The 22336-nt window shown below is 40.6% G+C and overlaps 1 protein-coding gene across 2 annotated transcripts in view; it reads right to left on the bottom strand.

Annotated features, from left to right (window-relative positions):
• The window catches only part of KLHL2 (kelch like family member 2), a 127931-nt gene extending 107648 nt beyond the window's left edge, over window positions 1-20283 (bottom strand). For both annotated transcript variants that reach the window (XM_061191570.1, XM_061191571.1), the window contains exons 1-2: window positions 20155-20283; window positions 8441-8566 (exon numbers count right to left, since the gene is read on the bottom strand). In XM_061191570.1, the coding sequence (XP_061047553.1) occupies window positions 8441-8566; window positions 20155-20180 (152 nt within the window). In that variant the 5' untranslated portion in view covers window positions 20181-20283. The remainder of the gene's footprint in view (window positions 1-8440; window positions 8567-20154) is intronic.
• Window positions 20284-22336: the final 2053 nt, after the last annotated feature.

Raw genomic sequence — 22336 nt, 5'->3', positions numbered from 1 at the left:
AGGTTGGCCCCCCCCAGTAATACTCATTGAAACTTTTAAAACTCAAGTCCAGTCTTATCCCATATCCTAGAAAACAGACTTTTTTTTTAAAATTTATTTTAAACACAAAACATTAAATCTGATAGTTCCTTTTTGGTCATCTCAAAAAGCTCACGGTGTAATGTCCTCAAGCAAATGTGTGTCCGGGGTACAGCCTGCTGCTCTGTCTGCTCCACAAGCCCAATACAGTGTGTTGCATAGAGTAAGCACTCTGTAAAGGTCTATTGCTTTGATTTTGAAAATGTCAGTGTGTTAGCGCTTTGAAAAACTCCTCCTCCTGCCAAGCCATGCCTAGGAAATGTACAGAGCTGAATTCCCCACCAGAGATGTGTTGCTGTACAAGACTCGCCTTTCACTACGCTGCCAGGCTGTTTCCCCGACGTCATTAGTCTTATGATGCTACACCCTTTCTCAAAAACCTTCACTGATTCCCACTGTCCTTGGAATTAAATCGCAATGAATCACACTGTTTAAGCCTGCCATAATTCTGACCTTTTCTACAGACTCCCCAGCATGAACTCTTCTTGATTCACTTTACCAAACAGGTTACATTTAGCCCGTCCCTAGCTTGTGCAGTTATCCAGACCAGGAACTGCCTTTCCTCTCCAGTCCTTTGTATGAATCCTACTGCATCCCTATCAGGCCCAACCAAAACCACCTCTGTGAATTTCTCTTGTGAGAATCCTTTTCAGAACCCACATTTTGCACACGATATTCCACCACCTCATCCTCTTCTCTACATCTCCTGCACAATCAGGTCACTCGAAAGGCAGGGGACACGTCAGACACTGGCTCTGGCTCCCACACGGCCTCTGGGCGTGCTAGCTGACTTCAAATGAGAACCAGGTACTTACAAATACTTGCTGACTACACTGTTTAGAAGTGACCACAGGGTTTTTAAAACCAATAATTGCAAGTTATTCAAACTCGTATTGGACTGGGACATAGAACTATATCTGGGCCTCCTGTCTAAAAGAAATGAAAAACTAGTTTAAAGAAAATATAACATTCCATTTTTATAAATTTAAATTATAATTCTTAAGTTAAACTTAAGTTATAATTCTATAACTTGGGGCTTCCCTGGCAGCGCAGTGGTTAAGAATCTGCCTGCCAATGCAGGGGACACGGGTTCGAGCCCTGGTCTGGGAAGATCCCACATGCCGAGGAACAACTAAGCCCGTGCGCCACAACTACTGAGCCTGCGCTCTAAAGCCCGCAAGCAACGACTACGGAAGCCCACGGGCCACAACTATTGAAGCCTGCGCGCCTAGAGCCCATGCTCTGCAACAAGAGAAGCCACCACAATGAGAAGCCCGCTCACTGCAACGAAGAGTAGCCCCCGCTCGCCGCAACTAGAGAAAGCCGGTGCGCAGCAACGAAGACCCAACGCAGCCAAAAATAAATAAATAAATCAATAAAATTTATATAAAAAAAAAATTCTATAACTTAAACTTTACAAAACTCCTGTCTTCCTATTCCCATAACCATACCTTATACCAAGTATAATTGGAAGAAAAGTGACTTTTACTTCTAAAATTTCTCTTTCATTAGCCAAAGGTTAATAAAACACTCTTTGGGGGTACAGCTGATATTCTACTTATTAGAGATGACAGCCCAAGAGCAGAATGGAGAGAACAAGGAAGTTCTCCCTTCCCAGAAGTCAAGAAGCCACTCTCAGCTACCTATTTCTGGCAGCAGGAAGTTGATGCAAGGACAGGAAATAACAAAAGATTTTCAGCTGTACAAGGAGCACGTTTCTTCAGAGATTTTTTGTTTTGTTTTGTTTTTTTTAAGAATTACTGTGACTTCCCTGGTGGCGCAGTGGTTAGGAATCTGCCTGCCAATGCAGGGGACATGGGTTCAATCCCTGGTCTGGGAAGATCCCACATGCCACGGAGCAACTGAGCCCATGTGCCACAACTACCGAGCTTGCACTCTAGAACCCGCAAGCCACAACTACTAAGCCCACACTCCTAGAGCCCGTGCTCCACAACAAGAGAAGCCACTGCAATGAGAAGCCCGCGCACTGCAACAAAGAGTAGCCCCCACTAACCGCAACGAGAGAAAAGCCTGCGCACAGCAACGAAGACCCAACACAGCCAAAAATAAATAAATAAATTTATTTTAAAAAAAATAGAATTACATAAAATTGGCAATAAGGGGTAAGAGAAAAGGGAATGACATTAAAGAAAAAAAAAAGTGCTGATGAGCCTCAAAGAGAGTTCATTTTTTAAAACACTAGCAGTCCGTGACTTCATTAAAACAATCCTTGTTGTGGATGTGGCAGCCAAGACTCAGCTATTCAAAGGTTATTCTTCGTTCTGAAAATCAACATCAACTATTAGCCTGGTTACATGCTAGCTACTGAAATGGTGCAACACAAAGATCAAAAACATACTGTTCCACAGCCATACAGTTCACCCCCAAAATGGTACAAACAGCTGAATGACGGCTACAGCTAAGTAATCCCAGGATGAGACAAGGTGCACCACATGCAGGGAAGCAGGAAAAAACCTCACAGGCTAAAAGAACATCAGAGCAGCAATGAACCTTAGACTGCATTCCATCCACTCCCCTCATTTTATAGTTAAGGCTCAAAAAAGTAAAACAACTGGCCCAAGGCCAAAGAGTTTGTCCAAAAACTCGGGTCATTCACCTCAGGAAGGAGAGCTAGGTGTGGCCCTCCCTGTAGTTTAGTGACTGAGACCTTCGTCAACAGGGGCCCACTCACACATCAGTGGAAGGTCTGGCTACCAGCCCCATGGGAGTGGGGGGAAAAGTAACATGAATAGGCCTATTAAAAGTCAGTCTTTCTAGATTTTTCAAAGAAAAAGAAAATGTCTCAAAATAACCAGATTATTTTTCTTACTTTTCCTTCAGTGTCACTTAATAACCACTGCATTTTACATTCTAATAACTACTTTTGCAACGAGATTAACTGAAAGAGCATGGGCAGACCTGCTGGATTATCCCACCTATATTTTCTCCCAAAAACTAAATGAAAACCTACTTACTGAAACTGATGTCAGAGCAGCACTAGGAAACAAATCTAATATCCATTATTTAGTTTAATTTTCTCTTATCGCTCTCTCTCCAATCCACTCTCCACCCAGCAGCCAGTGTGTTCTTTTCAAAATACAAATCTGATCTGATCATGTCACATCCCTGCTTAAAACTCTCCAATGGCTTCTCCCACGGCAACTCCTGATAAAGAGAAATGTAGAAGGCTCTAAGAATGTTGGCCCTCACCTACTCACTCAGCCTCCTCTCTTGCCATGACCCCCCAGCCATCTGCACTCCAGCTACTCCTCAGCTCCTCCAGGAGGCTAGCTCACTCCCACCACAAGACTTGGACACTGCCATTCCCTATGCCTGACTTCATTTCCTTACTTATTTTTTCCTTTTGATCTCAGCACAATTATTCTTATCTTCTCAGGGAAGCTTTCCCTGACCACTGTTATCTAACTTCATAGCCCTCCCTGTAGCAGTTACTGCCATTAAAATTTACAGTAAATTATTTGTGTGATTCTTTGATTAATGCCTGCTTCCTGCAGTCTATCACAAGCCCCATGAGGGTAGCAGCCATGTCTGTTTTGGCTTACCATTGTATCTCCAGCACCCAGCAGATGAATATTTACTGAATCTTTAATTAAAGAAGAAACAAACAAATGATGGAACAAAAAAAAAGGATGGGCTTTCAGGAAGATATAGCATAGAGAGATTAAAAGAAAGTTTAAGTCACTCCCTTCTTAGCCCAAGCTTTTAAATATATGTACTTTCACAAAGGGAATGATGGGAAAATATATGTCTTTCACAAAATGCTAAGAAAATAAAACCAAGCCTGTTAATACATACATTAGTCTTTTAATTAAAAAAAAGCTACTCGTTTTTCAATCAACCTTTAAAGTCACTCTTTCATTGTAGTGACTCTTAACATATTTGAGAATTCCTTAGCAATGGCAGGTCACTACTCCCCCAAATTACTAACACTACCACCACCACCACCAAAGAGAGATTTACATTTTTCTCTGTCTAAAAGTTTTCTTATATTTCATGCAAATGGAAATGACAAGAAAGCAGGAGTAGAAATACTCATATCAGACAAAGCAGACTTTAAAACAAAGTCTATAACAAAAGACAAAGAAGGACATTATATAATAATAAAGAGATCAATACAAGAAGAGGATGTAACACTCATTAACATATATGCACCTAATACAGGAGCACCTAAATGTATAAAGCAAATATTAACAGACATAAAGAGAGATGTTGACAATAATACAATAACAGGAGGGGACTTTAACACCCCACTGACATCAATGGACAGATCATCCAGACAAAATATCAATAAGGAAACAGTTGTCTTAAATACCATGTTGGACCAGTTGGACTTAAAAGATATCTACAAGACATTCCATCCAAAACAGCAGAATGTACTTTCTTTTCAAGTGCACATGGAATGTTCTGCAGGATAGATCACATGCTAAGCCACAAGACAAGTCTCAACAAATGTGAGAGGACACAAATTATATCAAGCATTTTTTCCAACCACAACAGTATGAAACAAGAAATCAAATACAAAAAGAAAAATGGGAAAAGCACAAACACATGGAGACTAAACATGCTACTAAAAAACCCAATGGGTCAATAAAGAAATCAAAGAGGAAATAAGAAAATACCTCAAGACAAATGAAAATGGAAACACAACTTTCCAAAATCTATGGAATGCAGCAAAAGCAGTTTTAAGAGGGAAGTTTATAGTGATACAGGCCTTCTTCAAGAAAAAAGAAAAATCTCAAACAACCTAATCTACATCTAAAGGAATTAAAAAAAAGAAGAACTAACAAAGCCCAAAGTCATCAGAAGGGAGGAAATAATAAAGATCAAAGAGAAAATAAGTAAAACAGAGACTAAACAAACAAAAAAAAGCAAACAAAAAACAATGAAACCAAGAGCTTTTTTAAAAGATAAACAAAATTGATAAAACTTTCAGCCACGCTCACCAGCAAGAAGAGAGGACCCAAATAAAATAAAAACTGAAAGAGGAGAAATAACAACCCGTACCACAGAGATACAAAAAAACCATTAAGAGAATACTACAAACAGTTATATGCTAACAAATTAGACAACCTAGTAGAAACGGACAAATTTCCAGAAACATACAAACAGCCAAGACTGAATCAAGAAGAATCAGACAATTTGAACAGACCAATCACTAGTAATGAAATTGAATCTGTAATAAAAAAAAACTCTCAGCAAACAAAAGTCCAGGACAGGATGGCTTCACAGGGGAATTCTACCAAACATATAAAGGAGAGCTAATACCTATCTTTCTCAAACTATTCCAAAAAATTGAAGAGGATTGAACACTCCCAAATTCATTCTACAAGGCCACCATTAATTACCCTGATACCAAAACCAGAAAAAGATATTACAAAAAAAGAAAATTACAGGCCAATATATCTGATGAATACAGATGCAAAAATCCTCAACAAAATATTACCAAGCCGAATTCAACAATATATAAAAAGGATCATATACCACGATCAAGTGGAATTTATTTCAGGGATGCAAGGATGGTCCAACACCCATAAATCAATCAATGTGATATACCACATTAACAAAAGGAAGGATAAAAATCACATGATCACCTCAATAGATGCAAAAAAAGTATTCAACAAAATTCAACATCCATTCATGATAAAAACTCTCACCAAAGTGGGTACAGAGGAAACATATCTCAACATAATTAAGGCCATTTATGATAAATCGTTAGCCAACATAATACTCAACGATTAAAGCTGAAAGCTTTTCTTCTAAAATCAGGAACAAGACAAGGATGCTCACTCTTGCCACTTCTATTTAACATAGTATTGGAAGTCCTAGCCACAGCAATCAGAAAAGAAAGAGAAATAAAAGGAATCTAAATTGGAAGGGAAGAAGTAAAACTGTTACAACTTGCAGATGACATAATACTATATATAGAAAACCCTAACAGTCTCCACCAATAAAATATTAAACTAACAAATGAATTTAGTAAATTTGCAGGAGACAAAATTAATATATGGAAGTCTGTTGCTTTTCTATATACTAATAATGAACTATCAGAGAAAGTAAGAAAACAATCCCATTCAAAATCGCACCAAAAAAAATAAAATACCTAAGAATAAACTTAACTAAGGAGGTGAAAGACCTACATTCTGAAAATATAAAATATTGACGAAGGAAAAGAAGATGATACAAAGAAATGAAAAGATATCCCATGTACATAGATTAGAAGAATTAATATTGCTAAAATGTCCACACTACCCAAAGCAATCTATAAATTTAATGCAATCCCTATCAAAATACCCATGACATTTTTCACAGAACTAGAACAAATAATCCTAAAATTTATATGGAACCACACAAGACCCTGCACAGCCAAAGCAGTCTTGAGAAAAAAAGAACAAAGCTGGAGGTATCACACTCCCTGACTAAAAAGTACCATAATCAAGGCAGCATGGTATTGGCACAAAAACAGAAACATAGATCAGTGGAACAGAATAAAGAATTGCCCATCTATGGTCAATTAATGTACAACAAAGGAGGCAGGAATATACGATGGAGAAAAGACAGTCTCTTCAACAAGTGGTGCTGGGAAAACTGAACAGCTACATGTAAAGAATGAAAGTAGAACATTTTCTCAAACCATATACAAAAATAAACTCAAAATGGATTAAAGACCTAAATAGAGACCCGAAACCATAAAGCACCTAGAAAAAAACATAGGCAGAACACTCTTTGATACAAATCGTAGCATTATTTTTTTTTGGTCTGTCTCCTAAGGCAAAACAAACAAAAGCAAAAATAAACAAATGGGATCTAATTATACTTAAAAGCTTTTGCACAGCAAAGGAAATCATTGACAGAATGATAAGACAACCTACTAAATGGGAGAAATTATTTGCAAATGATACGTCTGATAAGCTGTTAATATCCAAAATACACAAACAGTTCATACAATTCAATATCAAAAACACAATCTGATTAAAAAATGGGCAGAAGACCTGAAGAGACATTTTCCAAAGAAGACATACAAATGGCCAGACACATGAAAAGATGCTCAACATCTGTAATTTTCATAGAAAAGCAAATCAAAACCACAATAAGATATCACCTCACACCTGTCAGAATGGCTATCATCAAAAAATCTACAAATAACAAATGTTGACAAAGATGTGGAGAAAAGGAAACACTCTTACACTGTTGGTGGGAATACAACTTGGTACAGCCACTATAGAAAACACTATGGAGGTTTCTCAAAAAACTGAAAATAGAACTACCAGCAACTCTAATCTTGGGTATATATCTGAAGAAAATGAAAACACTAATTCGAAAATATACACACATCTGAATGTACAGAGCAGCATTATTTACAATAGCCAAGATGTAGAAGCAACCTAAGTGTCCATCAACAGTTGAATGAATAAAGAAGATGTGGTATATATACACAATGGAATACTACTCAGCCATAAAAAAGAATGAGATTCTGCCATTGGCAACAACATGGATAGACCTAGAGGGTATTATGCTAAATGAAATAAGTCAGAGAAAGAAAAATATTCTATGTTATAACTCATATGTGGAATCTAAAAAAGAAAACAAACTAGTGAATATAGCAAAACAGAAACAGACTCACAGGTGGTTACCAGTGCGGAGAAGAAGGGGAGAGGCAGGATGGGGGTAGTGGATTTGACTGAGAGGTACAAACTACTATGTATAAAATGGATAGGCCACAAGGATATATACGCATTATTTTGTGGTGACTTTAAATGGAGTATAATCTATAAAAATGTTGAGTTGTACACCTGAAACTAACATGATGTTATAAATTAACTATTCAAGAAAAAAAATTTTAATAAAAGTTTTCATATGCTTTGCAATGATAAGTTAGAAACCCTAGACCAGCCAGTCCAATAGAAATATAATGCAAGTCAGAATTTTCTAGTAATCCCATTTAAAAATAAAAACAAGTGAAATTAATTTAATAGAATTAGGTAAAATTCTATTTAACCCAAAATATCCAATATTAGAATAATAAATATCATTTCAAAATGTATTATTTTTAAAACTTATTAATAAACATTTTTTTTGGTAGTTAGTCTTGAAAATCCATTATGTATTTTCCACTTACAGAGCACCTCAATTCAGACTAGCCACATGTGGCTAGTGGCTACCATATTGGACAGAGCAGCCTTATACCATTCACGCTTCTGATAAATTTTTTGCTCTCTTCCTTCCTTTAAAAAACTTGCAGAAAAAGCTTTAAATGTTCTCTGTATCAAACAAAGCAAAAATGAGGGGTGGGGAATATATTCACTTTATAGTGAAAAATAAAGGTATGTTAACGTAATAATACCTTCTTAACTCATTCATGACTTTAAAAGCTTTCTTCATATGCCAAGGATTCACTGTCACCGGGCAGTGTTTTTCGGTATTATCATCTTTTGAATCGAGAGGCTTCTGATGACCCTGCTTTGTGCATCTGTACATAAAAGAAAATAACAAAACACAGAAAAAGATCTTATTAAAGATAGTTTAGTTCAGACTTATCAGGCTACAAGAGATACAATGAATGCCCTTCTCCCCGACTCACTTAGAGGAAGTCTCACAGCATTTTTCAACCCAAGACTAAAACACAATTCAGAACACTTTCTGATGGTCACTGTGGTTTTAACAAAAAAGTAGATAATTACCTCCCTGGTTTCAAAGCTCTCTCAAAGATGGGCACAGAAAATTCAGTAAACATGGTTTAGCAGATACCTTCAGAAGAAATGCTGAGAAATGATTTTCTCTGTTGGAAATTAACCTGCTTTTACATTCTGCAGTGGGCCTATTTACAAACCAAGACAGGAACTGGGTCGTATTTTACACACACTTCAGAAGCTTAGAATCTGATTTGAATTTTGTTCTCCACCTGCAAGGTTATTTACCCCATATACTTTGGACCTACTTTAACTGTTTACTGAGTATTAACTTTAAGGCAGACACTGTACTAAATTTTCTTTCATTGTTTGTTTAATCCTCACAACAACTCTGTGAGCTAATTACTATTATTATCCCCATATAACAGATAAAGAGATTGAGGCAGAAAACAATTTGGGTAAATGGTAGAGCTGATAAGAGTGCAGCTAGTCTGACCCTCAAGGCCGTTCTTTTCACTAACGTTCAATACCATTTCCTACATTAAGCAATGGATAGTTAATTTCATATTTAAATGTGTAATTTTTAAGAGTACAAAGCTATGTTAGTATTGCTGTGTAAATTATTCTTTCGAAATCTGGGAGCGAAAAAATTAACAAATGAAATCAGGGTGCCATTGTGGGGAGGGTTAACTGCATATGGATGGACAAAAGGAACTTTTTGAGGAGATGGTTGCACAACTCTAGAAATTTACTACGATCACAATTATAATGGGTGAATTTTATGGTATGTAAATTATACCTTAATAAAGCTATTAAAGTTTAATAAATTAGGATACCAAATTAAGCCTAAAAAAATCATACTTGTATATACATCACACAAAGAACAAAAGGCAAACATCATTATTTATTGCACCATTTCTTTTCACGCCTCTTCCTTTCCTGACCCATTTCTGAAAAGATAATTCATTCTTTAAATATTATTTTATTAATTCAGCAAATAATTTTTGAGTGCCAACTATGTACCAAGCACTATTCTAGGCACAAGGAATATATCAATAAACAAAATAAAAATCCCTGTCCTCAGGGAGCTTGGAGTCGGGGGGCGGGCGGGGGTGGGGGGGCAACGACAATACACACAACAGACCAGTAGAGTAAGTGGCACGTTAGAAATTAAGAACTACGGAAAAAAGAAAGAGGGCCGGGTAAAGAGAGTCAGGAGTATGGGGGTGATGGTGATGGAGTGATGGAACTTGCAGTATTAAACAGGGTGATCAGGGCAGGCCAAATTGAGAACTGAGATTAGAATGAGGACCAGGAGGTGGGAGAAGGCCCAGACAGAAGGAATAACTAGAGAGCAAAGGCCAGTATGCACCTCGTGTGTTCCAGGACATGAGAGCAGGGCTGGAGAGGGGAGTACAGATCATGTAGGACACTAGCTTTTACCCTGAGTGAGCTAATTACTATTATTATCCCCATATAACAGATAAAGAGATTGAGGCAGAAAACAATTTGGGTACACTAGCTTTTACCCTGAGTGAAATGGCAAGGTACTGCAGAACAGTGACACAACCCAACTTATGTTTTCAAAGGATCATTTTGGCTGCTGGTTGAGAATAGTCTCTATAGGTCAAAGATGAAAAGAGGGAAGCTACTGAGAAGGGTAATGCAGGAGGAGATGACAGTGGCTCAGAACAGCATAGCAGCAGTGGAGGCAGGAGCAGTGATGAGAAGTGTCTGAGTTCTGGATATATTTTAAAGGAGTGCTAATAAGATCTGTTGACAGAAGGCATGTGCCATGGCACTGACAGTGTCATGTCAGTGAAGGCCGAGTAACTCCAAGTTTTTTGGCCTGAGCAGCTAGAAGCATTGACTTTCCATTAATTGAATGGAGGAGGCTGCAGATAGAACCAGTCTGGAAGTTGGAAGATCAAGGGCTCAGTTTTTACACATGTTGGTTTTAAGATATCAGACTTCCAAGTGAAGATGTTCTCAAATTGGCAGATGATTACAGGAGTCTAGAGTTTGAGAGAAAAAAATCTAGCTGGAGACAGAAATGTGGTACATGAAGCCATGAAACTCGGGTACTTGAACATTAAGATAACCCAGCATTAACCACAGAAGTTATCCTTGCTCGTTCCACCTCCCCCAGAATCAACACTTATTGAGGGATACCTGATCCTTTGAGGGCTCACCCACTAGAAGTGGACATCAGAGCTGCTACCCCACCAACTGAGTTTCTAAAAGGACCTTACAAACGAATTAGTGCCATTGCCACCTCCAGTGGGTGAGTCCACGGCTAGAGTGGGAGAATGGGATGGTGCACTCTACTCCTTGTGGCCGCGTGCGCACGCGCACGCGCACACGCACACGCACAGAGGGATGAGTTACACCCGGCCTAAGAAAAAGAGCTAGAAGCCAAGAAAGAAAGAACATCCACATCTGGCAGAGGGAAGTGGGGACACACTTTTTAGTATAAGACGTATTCTCATAATGCCATTTCCACCACCTTTTCATTAAGAAAACAGTAGGAAAAGGGGAAATTATGTAGATATATGCAACCTACACAAACTTTCTGACCACGTAACACCGAATATCCACATATGTAGCAAGTTAATGATATTTATATCTGCTTCAAATTTAATTACTTAAGTTTACAACAGAGGGAAAATATAATATCGAGGACTGGCAAAACTATCATAGAAGGCTTTTCAATGCTCAGAATGGAAACAAAAGCAACTCCGCCCTACAAAGAATATCATTAAGAGTCAAGAGTGTTTATATTTGCTTAAGAAATTGGGAATTAAAACTTCCTGCATTAAAGAATTAACTTTAAGACAGATACCATACAACAACCAACGTTTATACTGCTGCTTTCTTTCTTAAGTCTAAATATTTTTAGCTCCCACTTCTCTAATACTCCAGAAACTCTGCAAAGAAAAGATTCCATTTGAAGGCTTAAAGGAATAAATAAGAAATAACACTGCATTCTTTTAAGTGTTCTCTGTACTGAGAGCCCCTTACAAATGCAGCACCCTGCCACAGGTCTACATTTTCAACACTAAAGTCCTTCCCACAATTTTCTAATTCCTATATGGTTTTGTGTCAGATGGTCTCTCGTTCAGAAGCAGAACTGAGTAACAGAAAATGATACATCATGTCTAAAATTACAGATGTGGAAGATGAACATCCACTAGAAAGCAACCAAGTGGGAGGGAAAGGCTTACCTTTTAAGTTACACCATAAGTACAGTTACACCTCCCTGCTTCCCTTGTGAAGCGAAGGGCTAGTCTTTTCCAGAAAAGCTCCTCAGTATGAGAACCGTCTTCTTTAAACTATCTGGAGGAGATACTTTTTCAAGGTTCTTTCACTTGTTAAGTCTTTCCCCCAACTCTACATCCCATAACCAGTGTTAAAACTACCCAACAGCCTGTTGTTACAACACATATTCTACAATAATTGAGGGTTCAAGGGTTTGGATCCCAGAACACTGCTAATAGATAACCCAAAAGCCTTCCTTCCACGACTGACTCTTCTACAAATTCCCAGCTGTAGGCAAGGTTGGCTTCTCAGACTGGGTAACTTTCTAACTCTGCCTAAGAACACACTACTGCCAGTAACTGAATTCTCAAGAGAGGAGGCAAAGACTCTAATAAGGGCCGTCTCCTTCCAACAGTCAAGATTCCATAACCAACCAAAGGTTTAAACCTCCTACAAAAATTCTGAGAACATCTTAGAAATAACATACATTTTCTTTAGATGCATATTATTTGTTCTGGAATAGTGATTTCCGATGGAGGGGACAGAAGGACCACATGACCCAAGCAATTTTTCTAAACTACCCATAACCATCCCTCTTCATGTGAAGATTCAGGCAAGCCCTTTTTACAGGTCTAGGCATACCAGAATGACAGCATCTCCAGGAGTAGGGGGGAAAGACAGCTATGTATGATTTTTTTAAAAAGAGGGTGATGTAATATGCCCCACCACCCACTTACCTCCCACCACAGGACAATCATCTCAGATCGAGAACGAACACTTTAGGAAATAGAGGTTGTTTATGTTTTCAAGGTTTTCTGGTGGAAATAATGCTGTAAGTCATGTGAATGATGCAGTTGAGAAATTTAACAGGGGACCAGACATTTTCACATTCAGGACAAATACTCAGCCCCTGGGTGGCCACCATCTCTACTCTCCCCTTTGCCTGTTCACCTCAAAAGCTGCAAGACTCCCCTGCTTGCAATGAGTCACCCACCATTACTTATAAATTTCTGCCAAGTTCACGTCAGCAGCTGATGTTTTCAAAGTCACCATCCATGCTATACTGCTATGAAGTTCTCCATTACTTTATATCTCTTCTATTTTCTCTGCTGTCTTCCGAGCTAAACTTGCATTTGGCAGCTGATTATCATAAGAACATTGCTCCAATAACAAGTCCAGGATATAAGAAGTAGAGATTCAACCATAACTCATACTTTAATACTTGTTATGCCACTCTACAGTTTCCTAACAAAATACACTCACATCCTTCACCTCACCCAAATAACCACTGTATTACTTAGAGGTTGTAAAAGTGGGAGGCTTTCTCCACTGGAAACATTTTTGGTTTGTGGCAGAGTTGTGCTTTCAGTTTTTGCAATTAGCTACATGCAAAAAGACCTGCTCTGCAAATTTTTTTCAAGTGCTTGGAATTTACACTTTTATTAGGTACAGACCCAGCAGACTAACTGTAATCAATGAACATATGGTCATATTACCAAATAATGTTAATGTCTGCCCTACAGACATGTAAGAACTTGAATTAGACATTCAGTACACAGACCCTTAGAACTGAATATGAAGCATCTTGTGAGAAAAAACCTCCTATCCAGTCACAGAACACCATACAGACAACATCATAACAATGCCACTGAATATATTAGTGTAGTACATGTATTGCTAAAAGTTATGTTTCCAATTTCCCAGAGCTGGAAAGGAAAAGTCTAGAAAAGCTGGCCATGCCCAATTTTACTAAAACGGCTTAGCACTTAAAGCCGAGTGCTGAACCTTCCGGAGGATGGAGGGGGGGGCCTTCGCCCTGTCCTCCCCCAGGACCAGGACGTGGCCTTCGAGAGAAACACCGGCAGGAGGAGGTAGCTGGGACTCTGAGGTGCAGAGGTGAGGAAGCTCTCTGATCCTAGAACAACAGAGCTGTAAAATGCTCTGCTTCAGTTCAACCCCACTCCCTCTCACCTACGTGACAAACGGAGGACAACCTGGCACTTTTTGTCCCTGATAGTGACTACTACCAGGAAAGCGACCAGGGTAAAAGCATGTCTTATGCAAGATCAGTCTTATTTTAAAGCATATGTTATAAACAATTAACACAGCATTGTCAGAGTGGGATATCTGTGAGGTGCTAAAATAGGGAGAAGGTTGATGATCCATCTCAAACATTTCCATGTCTTTTATCACTCTCATTTCTGACCTTTCTTTTGCCACTTTTCCTATTACCATCACTTGGCTGGTAAGGGGGCAGCACTATGACTTGGCATATTCAGTTGACTGGGCTACATTTTCCAGCATTTAATGAAAAGGCACTGGAAGAGGAGCAAGATCAGCCGGAAGACATGAACTGCAGTCCTAGCCTGCAGATTCTAACCAAGTGACCTTGGATTAGTCCCTTAGCCTCTCTGGGCTTCAGACTGTGTACTTATAAAATAAGGTTTTTGTTATTCCACAGATCTGTCTAATAGTGAATGTAATATGAAAGTCAAAGATAGTGACACCTCACCTACTTGCCTCAGGAGCTGTATAAGCACTAAACACTATGTGAATGTAAACACAGAGTTAAGAAGAAAAATGTTGGGGTTAGGAGCTAAACTGAACATGGAGATACATTTTTATGGATTTTCTTGGCCTTCTTCATTTTTAATTGCAACACTAAATTAAAAGTTATTGGCAATACTCCAGACCACCACCACTGTTAATAAATCAAGTAGGTAAGCACTGCCTAGCCCACTGCTGCCCTATACTAAGCAGGGTGAACGATTAGGATGCTGAACACAGAAACCTTCTCCAGTTACCAGCCAAGTGAGGAGGCACTTCGGAAACCACCAGGGAATGGCAAGAAGTCCGTACACAAGTGCAAGATTATGCGCTACCAATTATAAATAGTATAGGAATTGCAAAGAGGAGCTAGAATGAGTTGATGTATACAAGGAAGACTTTGTGAAGGGGATGGGGCTCCAACTGGGCCTTGGAGGGATTCTAAGTTGTTTTAACTGAGGACAGGATAGGAAAAGGCTGGAGACTCCCGGCTTGTGATAAGGTATAGTTTACCTTGGGAGGTTAAGGCACATAATGATTTTGAACATATAAGATAAGGCCAAAATGATGGAGGGCTGAGACTTCCTGGCTGATATCTGGTTTTGTTAAGTGTTTGACTTGACTTGATGTTGGGGGGGGGGGTGGTGTCAAAACAATAGGTGGACTGAAAGGTGATGAGAGAATACCTAAGAGTTCAACAGGAGAAATAATCCAGGTATCAAGGGATGAAACCTTGAGTATCATCAGAGTATCAGCAATCAGAATGGACACTTGAAACCAACACTGTACAGTTCCTGGGAGCTGATAAAATGTGGAGGATGATGAAAGAAAGAGAAATCAAAGACCATTCCAAGGCTTTGTGTATCCAGGACCAGAAGAATGATTATTCCACTGAGTAAGTGGAGATGTTCTAAAGGGAAGTCAGTTTGAGAACAAAGATTATGAAAACTCAGTTTTAGACATGTTGAATCTGATGTATGCGCTAAGGGTAGGTGTTCCGTAAGAAGCTCAAAACTCAAAACTGAGGCACAGATCTAGAGCCCAGGCTTAAGATACAGATGGAGCCACAACTTAGTGATTAATAGTCGACTGAAAAGAAGAACTGGCCAAGGCCTGCATCTGGGAGAAACAGCTACTGCCAACGAACAGAAGCCATGTAAGCCAAAAAAGCGATCAACAGAGAGAGATTAGAGTCCCAGTTTCTCCTCTACTTGATAAGCTTGGAAATGTAACTCAACCTCTGAAAACTAATAATAATAAGAGACCTACACTTAATAAGGTAGGTTGTTGACAAGATTAAATGAGATAAAGTAATAAAATAAATAAAGTAAATCACCTTTAACAACCTAAAAACTAGAGCAGGAAACCAAGAAAAAGTAGTGTCATGGCAAGCAAGGGCCTGTTTTTCAAGGCAGGATTAGTGAAAAGAACTGGTCAAAAAATACTTTAGCAAATGCCCATAGCCTGAAATTCGAGACAGAAAAGCACACAACACAAAGTACACAGACCCACCCACTACAGTAACTGTATCATGTATTTGTTTACTGTCAGTTTCAACCATGAGGAAAAGGACTTTGTTTTGGTTTCTGAGATATTCCCAAAGCCTGGTCACCGAAGGCACCCAATAAATATGAATAAAAAACCTGAACTCCCTCATTATAAACAGTAAATACATCTGGAATTTGGTAGAATTCTATAGAAGAGCATCTGAAAGGCAATTTCCATTCTCTGTATCACCTTGAAAGAACTTTCCGCCTGATCTTAAGAAAGAATTTCACTTGCTTTCATAAACACTCTTTGCGCAGTTCCGTAGCGACCACAGCTGAGTAGATGTACAATCACCTTCACAAAAGCACACTTACTAATATTTATTGATGCCTACTATGTGCATAAGAAAATGTAAATTAGAAACAAGAGGTTTAGGACTATTTGGTGGGAGGGGGAGGAGCGATTTCCCAGAATCAGAGACTACTACATAAATGCTACCTATTTTCAGAATCCACTTCTCAAGTTCCCAAATGCACCTCAAAATTTTCCTTATATATGACACTTCAACATATGTTGATGCACACGTCTTCTTTCAACATCACCTTGTGGGCCATTATCGTTCCTGAATATTTTAAACGTCTTTGTCTATCATTAAGGAGATTCACCTATGATCTGAGAGATGCCCAATTTACACTTGGGACTAAACAAAAACAAGAATACATTCCAAAGGGTTATAAAAGGCAAACAAATGACTACTGGGATAACCCATGCCAAGGTTCCAAATTCATAGTAATTAAATCTTAGAATTAGAATGAACATTAAAGGTCATCTGGTCCAGTGGATCGCAAACATCAGGTCTCAATGAACTTTTTATTGATCTGTGACAAATTGAGGACAATGTAGTAAGTTTTCATAAAACTAAATGTATTCAATTTAAGAACTATCCTTTGGCCTGAGATTATGTACTTCGCTGTATTTGGAGAGGGGCACTAAAATGTCCTTTCTTTTACAAAAAGATGACGATAGTTGATAATTTTATCTTTTTTTTTTTTTTTAACTTGGCAAAACAAAAAACTTAGCAATTCTATGTTGGACTTCAGTTTTTTTTAAATTTTACAGTCAGTGAAATCCAAAAACATGAGAATCTCTGCTCTAATCCAACTAATTTTCTGCTGCCTAAATCCCTTAGAACACAGTCAACAAGATGTTTGTCTGCCTATGCTGAACATCTCTAACGCTCAAGAGCTTCCAGTGATGTGGAATCCACTGAAAAAAGACATGGCTGTATATCTGAGGCATGTTTGGAAAAGCAAAAAAGGCCTGCAGGGAGAAAGCCAACTTGTGAAAGAGGGCCAGTAGGAAAATGAAGGCCAAGAAAACTTTTCAGTGAGGTCAAAGGGATGCACTCTGTCCTATACTCACAGTCTTCCTTCAACTTAGTGATTATGAAAATCCTTTACAAAAATAACTATAAAAACTAGAATGTATAAAACATTCCTGAGGTCAGGGCTGATCAGTTTACAATTCCTTTCACACATCTCAGTTTACTGCCTGAGACAACTCCTTTGCTAACCTACATATAATTTTAGTTGAACACTTTTCAGGTTCAATAGGCAAATAAATGTCCCATGGTCTTAATATCACCCAGACCCGAAAATGCAGGAGAATCTAAAAGCCACATACACTCAAGGATGCAAAAAATAATAGAGATATAAAGCCCATGACAATCAACATGAGAATCAAAAAGGATGAGAAGAACGTGAAGGCAAGGAGTAGAAAGAGCAGAAGAAATTTAAAAAACCGAATCTCAACAAGCCCATCGGAAGGAACTAGGGAGCCTGGACGTAGTCACCTCCATCCCTCCAAGACAATGTCTAACAGGCTGAAAGGGAGCAAGGTGGGATTTGAAAATGATGCAAAATTGGCTGTTAAAAGAGAAGGGCAAGCAAAAGTATCACACTCAGTGCCAGGGAGAGACCAGCATGCAAACATTTGCAGAAGGAATGAATTAATAAACAGACATTTATGCAAAGAGGATCTGAGTCCCTGCTTCCAACCACATCATCCAAGGCACTTTAAGTCCACCTCAAACAACTTTCTTTGCCTTTAAGCTCAAGCTAAAAATCTAACCTTATGAAAAGCTGAGCCCGCCCAATAACTTGCACTGGTCTCTGACCTAGCTAAGCTTTAGCACAGCGAGGCCTGACAAAGCTCCTTCCCCAAGAACTGCCATTTCTCAAATCCAGCACCCATGATTCAGTGTGGAAGGAAAAAACAAAATTATTGGGAGTAGAGGCAAATAGGCCAAGGGGTGGGAAGAAGAACTATTCTGATGCACAGAAAGGTAAAAAAACTCTATAGTTCTGGAATTAGGGCTACTCCTAGATAGACCAAATGAAAACAAAACCTATTTGTATTTACCATTATATGAACAGAAACAAAAGTCTCACCAACTTCAGCCACGCATGGCTGAACAGAGTTTTTTGGGTTTTGGTTTTCTTTAACTATTCTTTCATTCCTGTTGGCATTCAGGTTTTCCATTACATCTCAGCCTCTCATTGTTCCAGCACTACTGATGAAGTCTCAATAGCAAAGAACTGTGCTGAACACCAAAATTCTGATTAGTTGATGTCTTAGATTCAGTTTATCAATATTTGCATGCACACATTTATTTCATTTTAATTATCTCTATTTAAATGATTTTTAATATCTCTCCTCCCTCCCTCCAGAGCCTGCTTTTCCACACCCTTTTCTCACCTGCATTCTAAGGTCCCCCTTTTCTTTCCTTTAGTGCCCTCTGCTCCAGAAGCAAAACAGGGACTGCAGGGAACTGATATAAAGGGGGCGGGTTTACGACAAATATCATCCTATGTGGGATATCCTCTATACTATGTGTTGTCTATAGACAAGTAGCATTTCCTGCCTTGCGTGCCTCTGAGCCTGGGCAGAACTCATGTGCTGATGCTGCGCTCACACATGATGCTAACAATCCACCATCATGTTTCCTAGAGGTTCAGGAGCCTTCCCGAACCTGCTGAAGAACATGACCAGATGACAAAGTCTTCAAAGCGACAGCCATCACCAAGCAACTGAGCTCTTATTCCTACCAGCCCAGGAGGGTCAATTCAAGAGTCGTAGGTACTCCTTAGATTTCCATGACCTGTTCCACTCAAGCTAAAATTTCTGTAAGGCACTTTTAAAAAGTGCCAGAATCCTATTAGCGCTCATAAAAAGACTCAACATCAAAAAAATTTTCAGCCCAAGCCAAATATTTATATTTTGGCTGGTATTCTGCCAAATAGCCACAAGAGGCTGGTGTGATACAACTGCCCTGGAGTGAAGCTGGCCAAATCTAAGTGAAAAACAATAAAGCTCCAAGAATGAGCTGTCATGAAAAGGTACACGGTTCTTAGAATGAGATTTTTCTGGCGGTTTGAAAAGTCAGATTCAAAGGGCTCTTGTTACTTCATAAAGGTTAAACTAAGGAAAGCAAATCAAAATTGAAATGTTCAAAATTCCTGGGGATTTATAGTCCACTTTTAACAAAATGCTAAAAAAAAAAAAAAATCTTGTATTGAATAATGCAATATTTTCAATGTCTCCCACATAATTGTTCAGCTTATTTCTGGAAGCAATTTTGTCGCAGGTGGTCTTGACTGTACTTGGGTACCAAGGAAAAAGACACCTGTGCCTGACAGGTCGTACACTAATTCGCCCAGGGTGCCAAAGAAACAGAAGATGTTGTGATTTCTGGATACGATTTTCTGCAGTGCCAGGTAAAAGAGATCACATGCCCTGTACAGCCGCGGCTCGGCTCGTTCCGAGTGATGTGCATGCTCCTGAGACAGAATTTTGCTAGGAATTCGGAGAAGCAAGCAAGCTGAGTGGAATTCCTCTCGGCACCGGCGTCTGTACTTTGCAGCTTCCTTTTCCGACGGCCTCGCGCGCATCCTGTGTCTCCATCCCGCGGATGCTCGGCCCTCCCGAGACTCCCGCTCACCGGCGGAGGACCCTCCCCACACACCGCGCGGTGACGCCCCGCCCGCCAGCCAGGCTGCGTTCCGCCCGCCGCCCGGCCCGCCGCCGGCCCTGCCCGGCCGCAGCGGCCCCGCCCGCCGCCCGTCAGCTCACTCACGCGGGAGGCCGCGGCGGCGTCTCCATGGCGGCTCCTCTCAGGCTTCAGCTCGCGGGCGCCCGCCGCCGCCAGCACCATTCCAGCTGCGGACGCCTGCCCCGCCCGCCCGCCGCGCCGCGTCCCATCCGCCCGGGCGCCCGCCCGCCGCCCCGCACCCGCGCCGCACCCGCACCCGCCCCCGAGGTGGCCCAGCTCCGCCAGCCCCGCTCGGCGGGCTCGCTCAGCCTGCCGGCGCTCCTGGGGGCGGGGCTGCAGGCGGGCACTTCCGGGTGTGACGGGCCCTCGAGACCCCGCCCCGCACCGCCCCTTCCTGCAACCGCGAAGTACGGGGTGTGTCCGCCGGCCCAGACGCTGGAGCTGGAGACGTAAGGGTGCGGTCTCACCGGAAAGCGCGGCGTCCCTCCGCTTCGCGTTCCCTGACTGTGCCGCTCCACAGGCGCGCTCGCTCTGTCCTTTCCCAGCCTGCGCCTAGGGAGGCGGGAGGGGTGGGCGTAGCCGATCCTTCCTCTACGGATAGTGAAACTGAGGCAAGAAGAAATGACTCGCCTGTCGAGGGTCCCAAGCAGGAACTGGAGGCTCCCTGCTCAGGCTGTGATCCGCTGTTGCACCTGCTGGGCGAGGTCTCGGCGCTGGGATGGGATGCAGAGCAAAACCAGGTCTCCGTGCCTGCGCACCTGTCCATCTGGACGTGACAAGGGAAACAGAAAAACGACGATGCCTGCCGTGAAAATACCAAATAATCAAGGCGAGGAGACAGGATGCTAAATGGTAGTCAAGGAAGGCCTCTCAAAACATGTCATTTAAAAGAGATGGAAGAAAGCGAATCTTGAGTAAATCAGAGTTCTCAGGGCAGAGGGAAGAGCAGTGCAGAGACTCCTGGCCATCGAAGAGCGGGAAGAGTACAGTGTGGCTGATGGTTCCCCAAGTATGCCGCTGGGCAGCGGTAGCATCTGGGAACTTGTTAGAAATGCAAATTCTCGAGGCCCACTTCAGATCTCAATCAGAAGTTCTGGGGGTGGGGCCCAGCAGCCTGTGCTGTGACAAGCCCTCCAGAGGATCCTGGTGCCCGCTAAGGTTTAAGAACCTCTGCGGTAACTGAAGCAGAGTCAGGACAGGAGACAGTTGGAGGAATTGGTGTCAGGGGAATAGTGACAGATCACATGGGCGTGGTAGGCCATCAAAAAGGTTTTGGCTTTTACTGAGAAGAGGAACAATGAAAAGTTGTGAGCAACGTGATCTGATCATTAAAAGGATGACTTTGCTGGGATTTGTTTTAAAATCCTCCTCAAAAAAAGGGAGGGTAGGGAATAGAAGAAAGAAGATGGGCAAAGTGTTAATTTTTGATGCTGAGTGATGAGTGCATGGGGGTAGTCATTTATGTGTATTTATGTGTATGTTTTAAAAGGTTCATAATAAAAACTGATTTTTATGTTGCTATATGAGCCATAGATGTAGGGAAGCAAGAAAGCAAACAAGGAGTTACCTGGCTGCGATGATCAGAGTGATGGAGAGAAGATACAGCAGACGAGAGTTGCTGATAGATTAGATATAAGAGAAAGACTAGAGTGAAAGATGATCTCAAGGGTTTTGGTCTGGGCTCTTGGGAGAGTGGAGTTGACATTTACTGAGATTGAGGAAATAGAGAAGAAACAGATTTGGTGGGGCAAGGAGCGTATTTGTCAGTTCTGATTTAGACATGGTTACGTCTGAGGTGTCTGTTAAACATCTATGTGAAGATAGGTGTAGACAATTAGGTATCTGGGGTGGACATAAATGTGTGGGTTGGCAGCATACAGGTGGTATTTAAGGACTGGTTGAGATCAACTAGATAATGTAACTAGAGTAAAGAAGAGACCAAGAAGTGAGCCCTGGGGCACTCCAACACTAAAACAATAAGATAAGGAGGATTCAGCAAAGGAGACAGAAAAGGGAGCAGTAGTGAAGTAGGAGAAATGTCTTGGTAGCCTACTGACGTGTTCCAGGAAAAGGCTGTATCTAGTAAGCCTTAGCATGAACTCACCCTTCCATAACCTCCTGGCATTATTGACCCACCATGAGGAGAGCATACATGATTGAGTTATTTCTCAAGTGTTAGTGGTGATTTTGTTCAGATCCATAATAAAACTTCCTACTTTATAAGGTCATTGTAAGAATTAAATAAAATAATCTATTTAAAACATAT

Source organism: Eubalaena glacialis, chromosome 5 (assembly GCF_028564815.1).
Source record: "Eubalaena glacialis isolate mEubGla1 chromosome 5, mEubGla1.1.hap2.+ XY, whole genome shotgun sequence".
NCBI lineage: Eukaryota > Metazoa > Chordata > Mammalia > Artiodactyla > Balaenidae > Eubalaena > Eubalaena glacialis.
The sequence above is the reverse complement of the archived record's forward strand: the minus strand, read 5'-3'. Positions and strand labels throughout refer to the sequence as shown.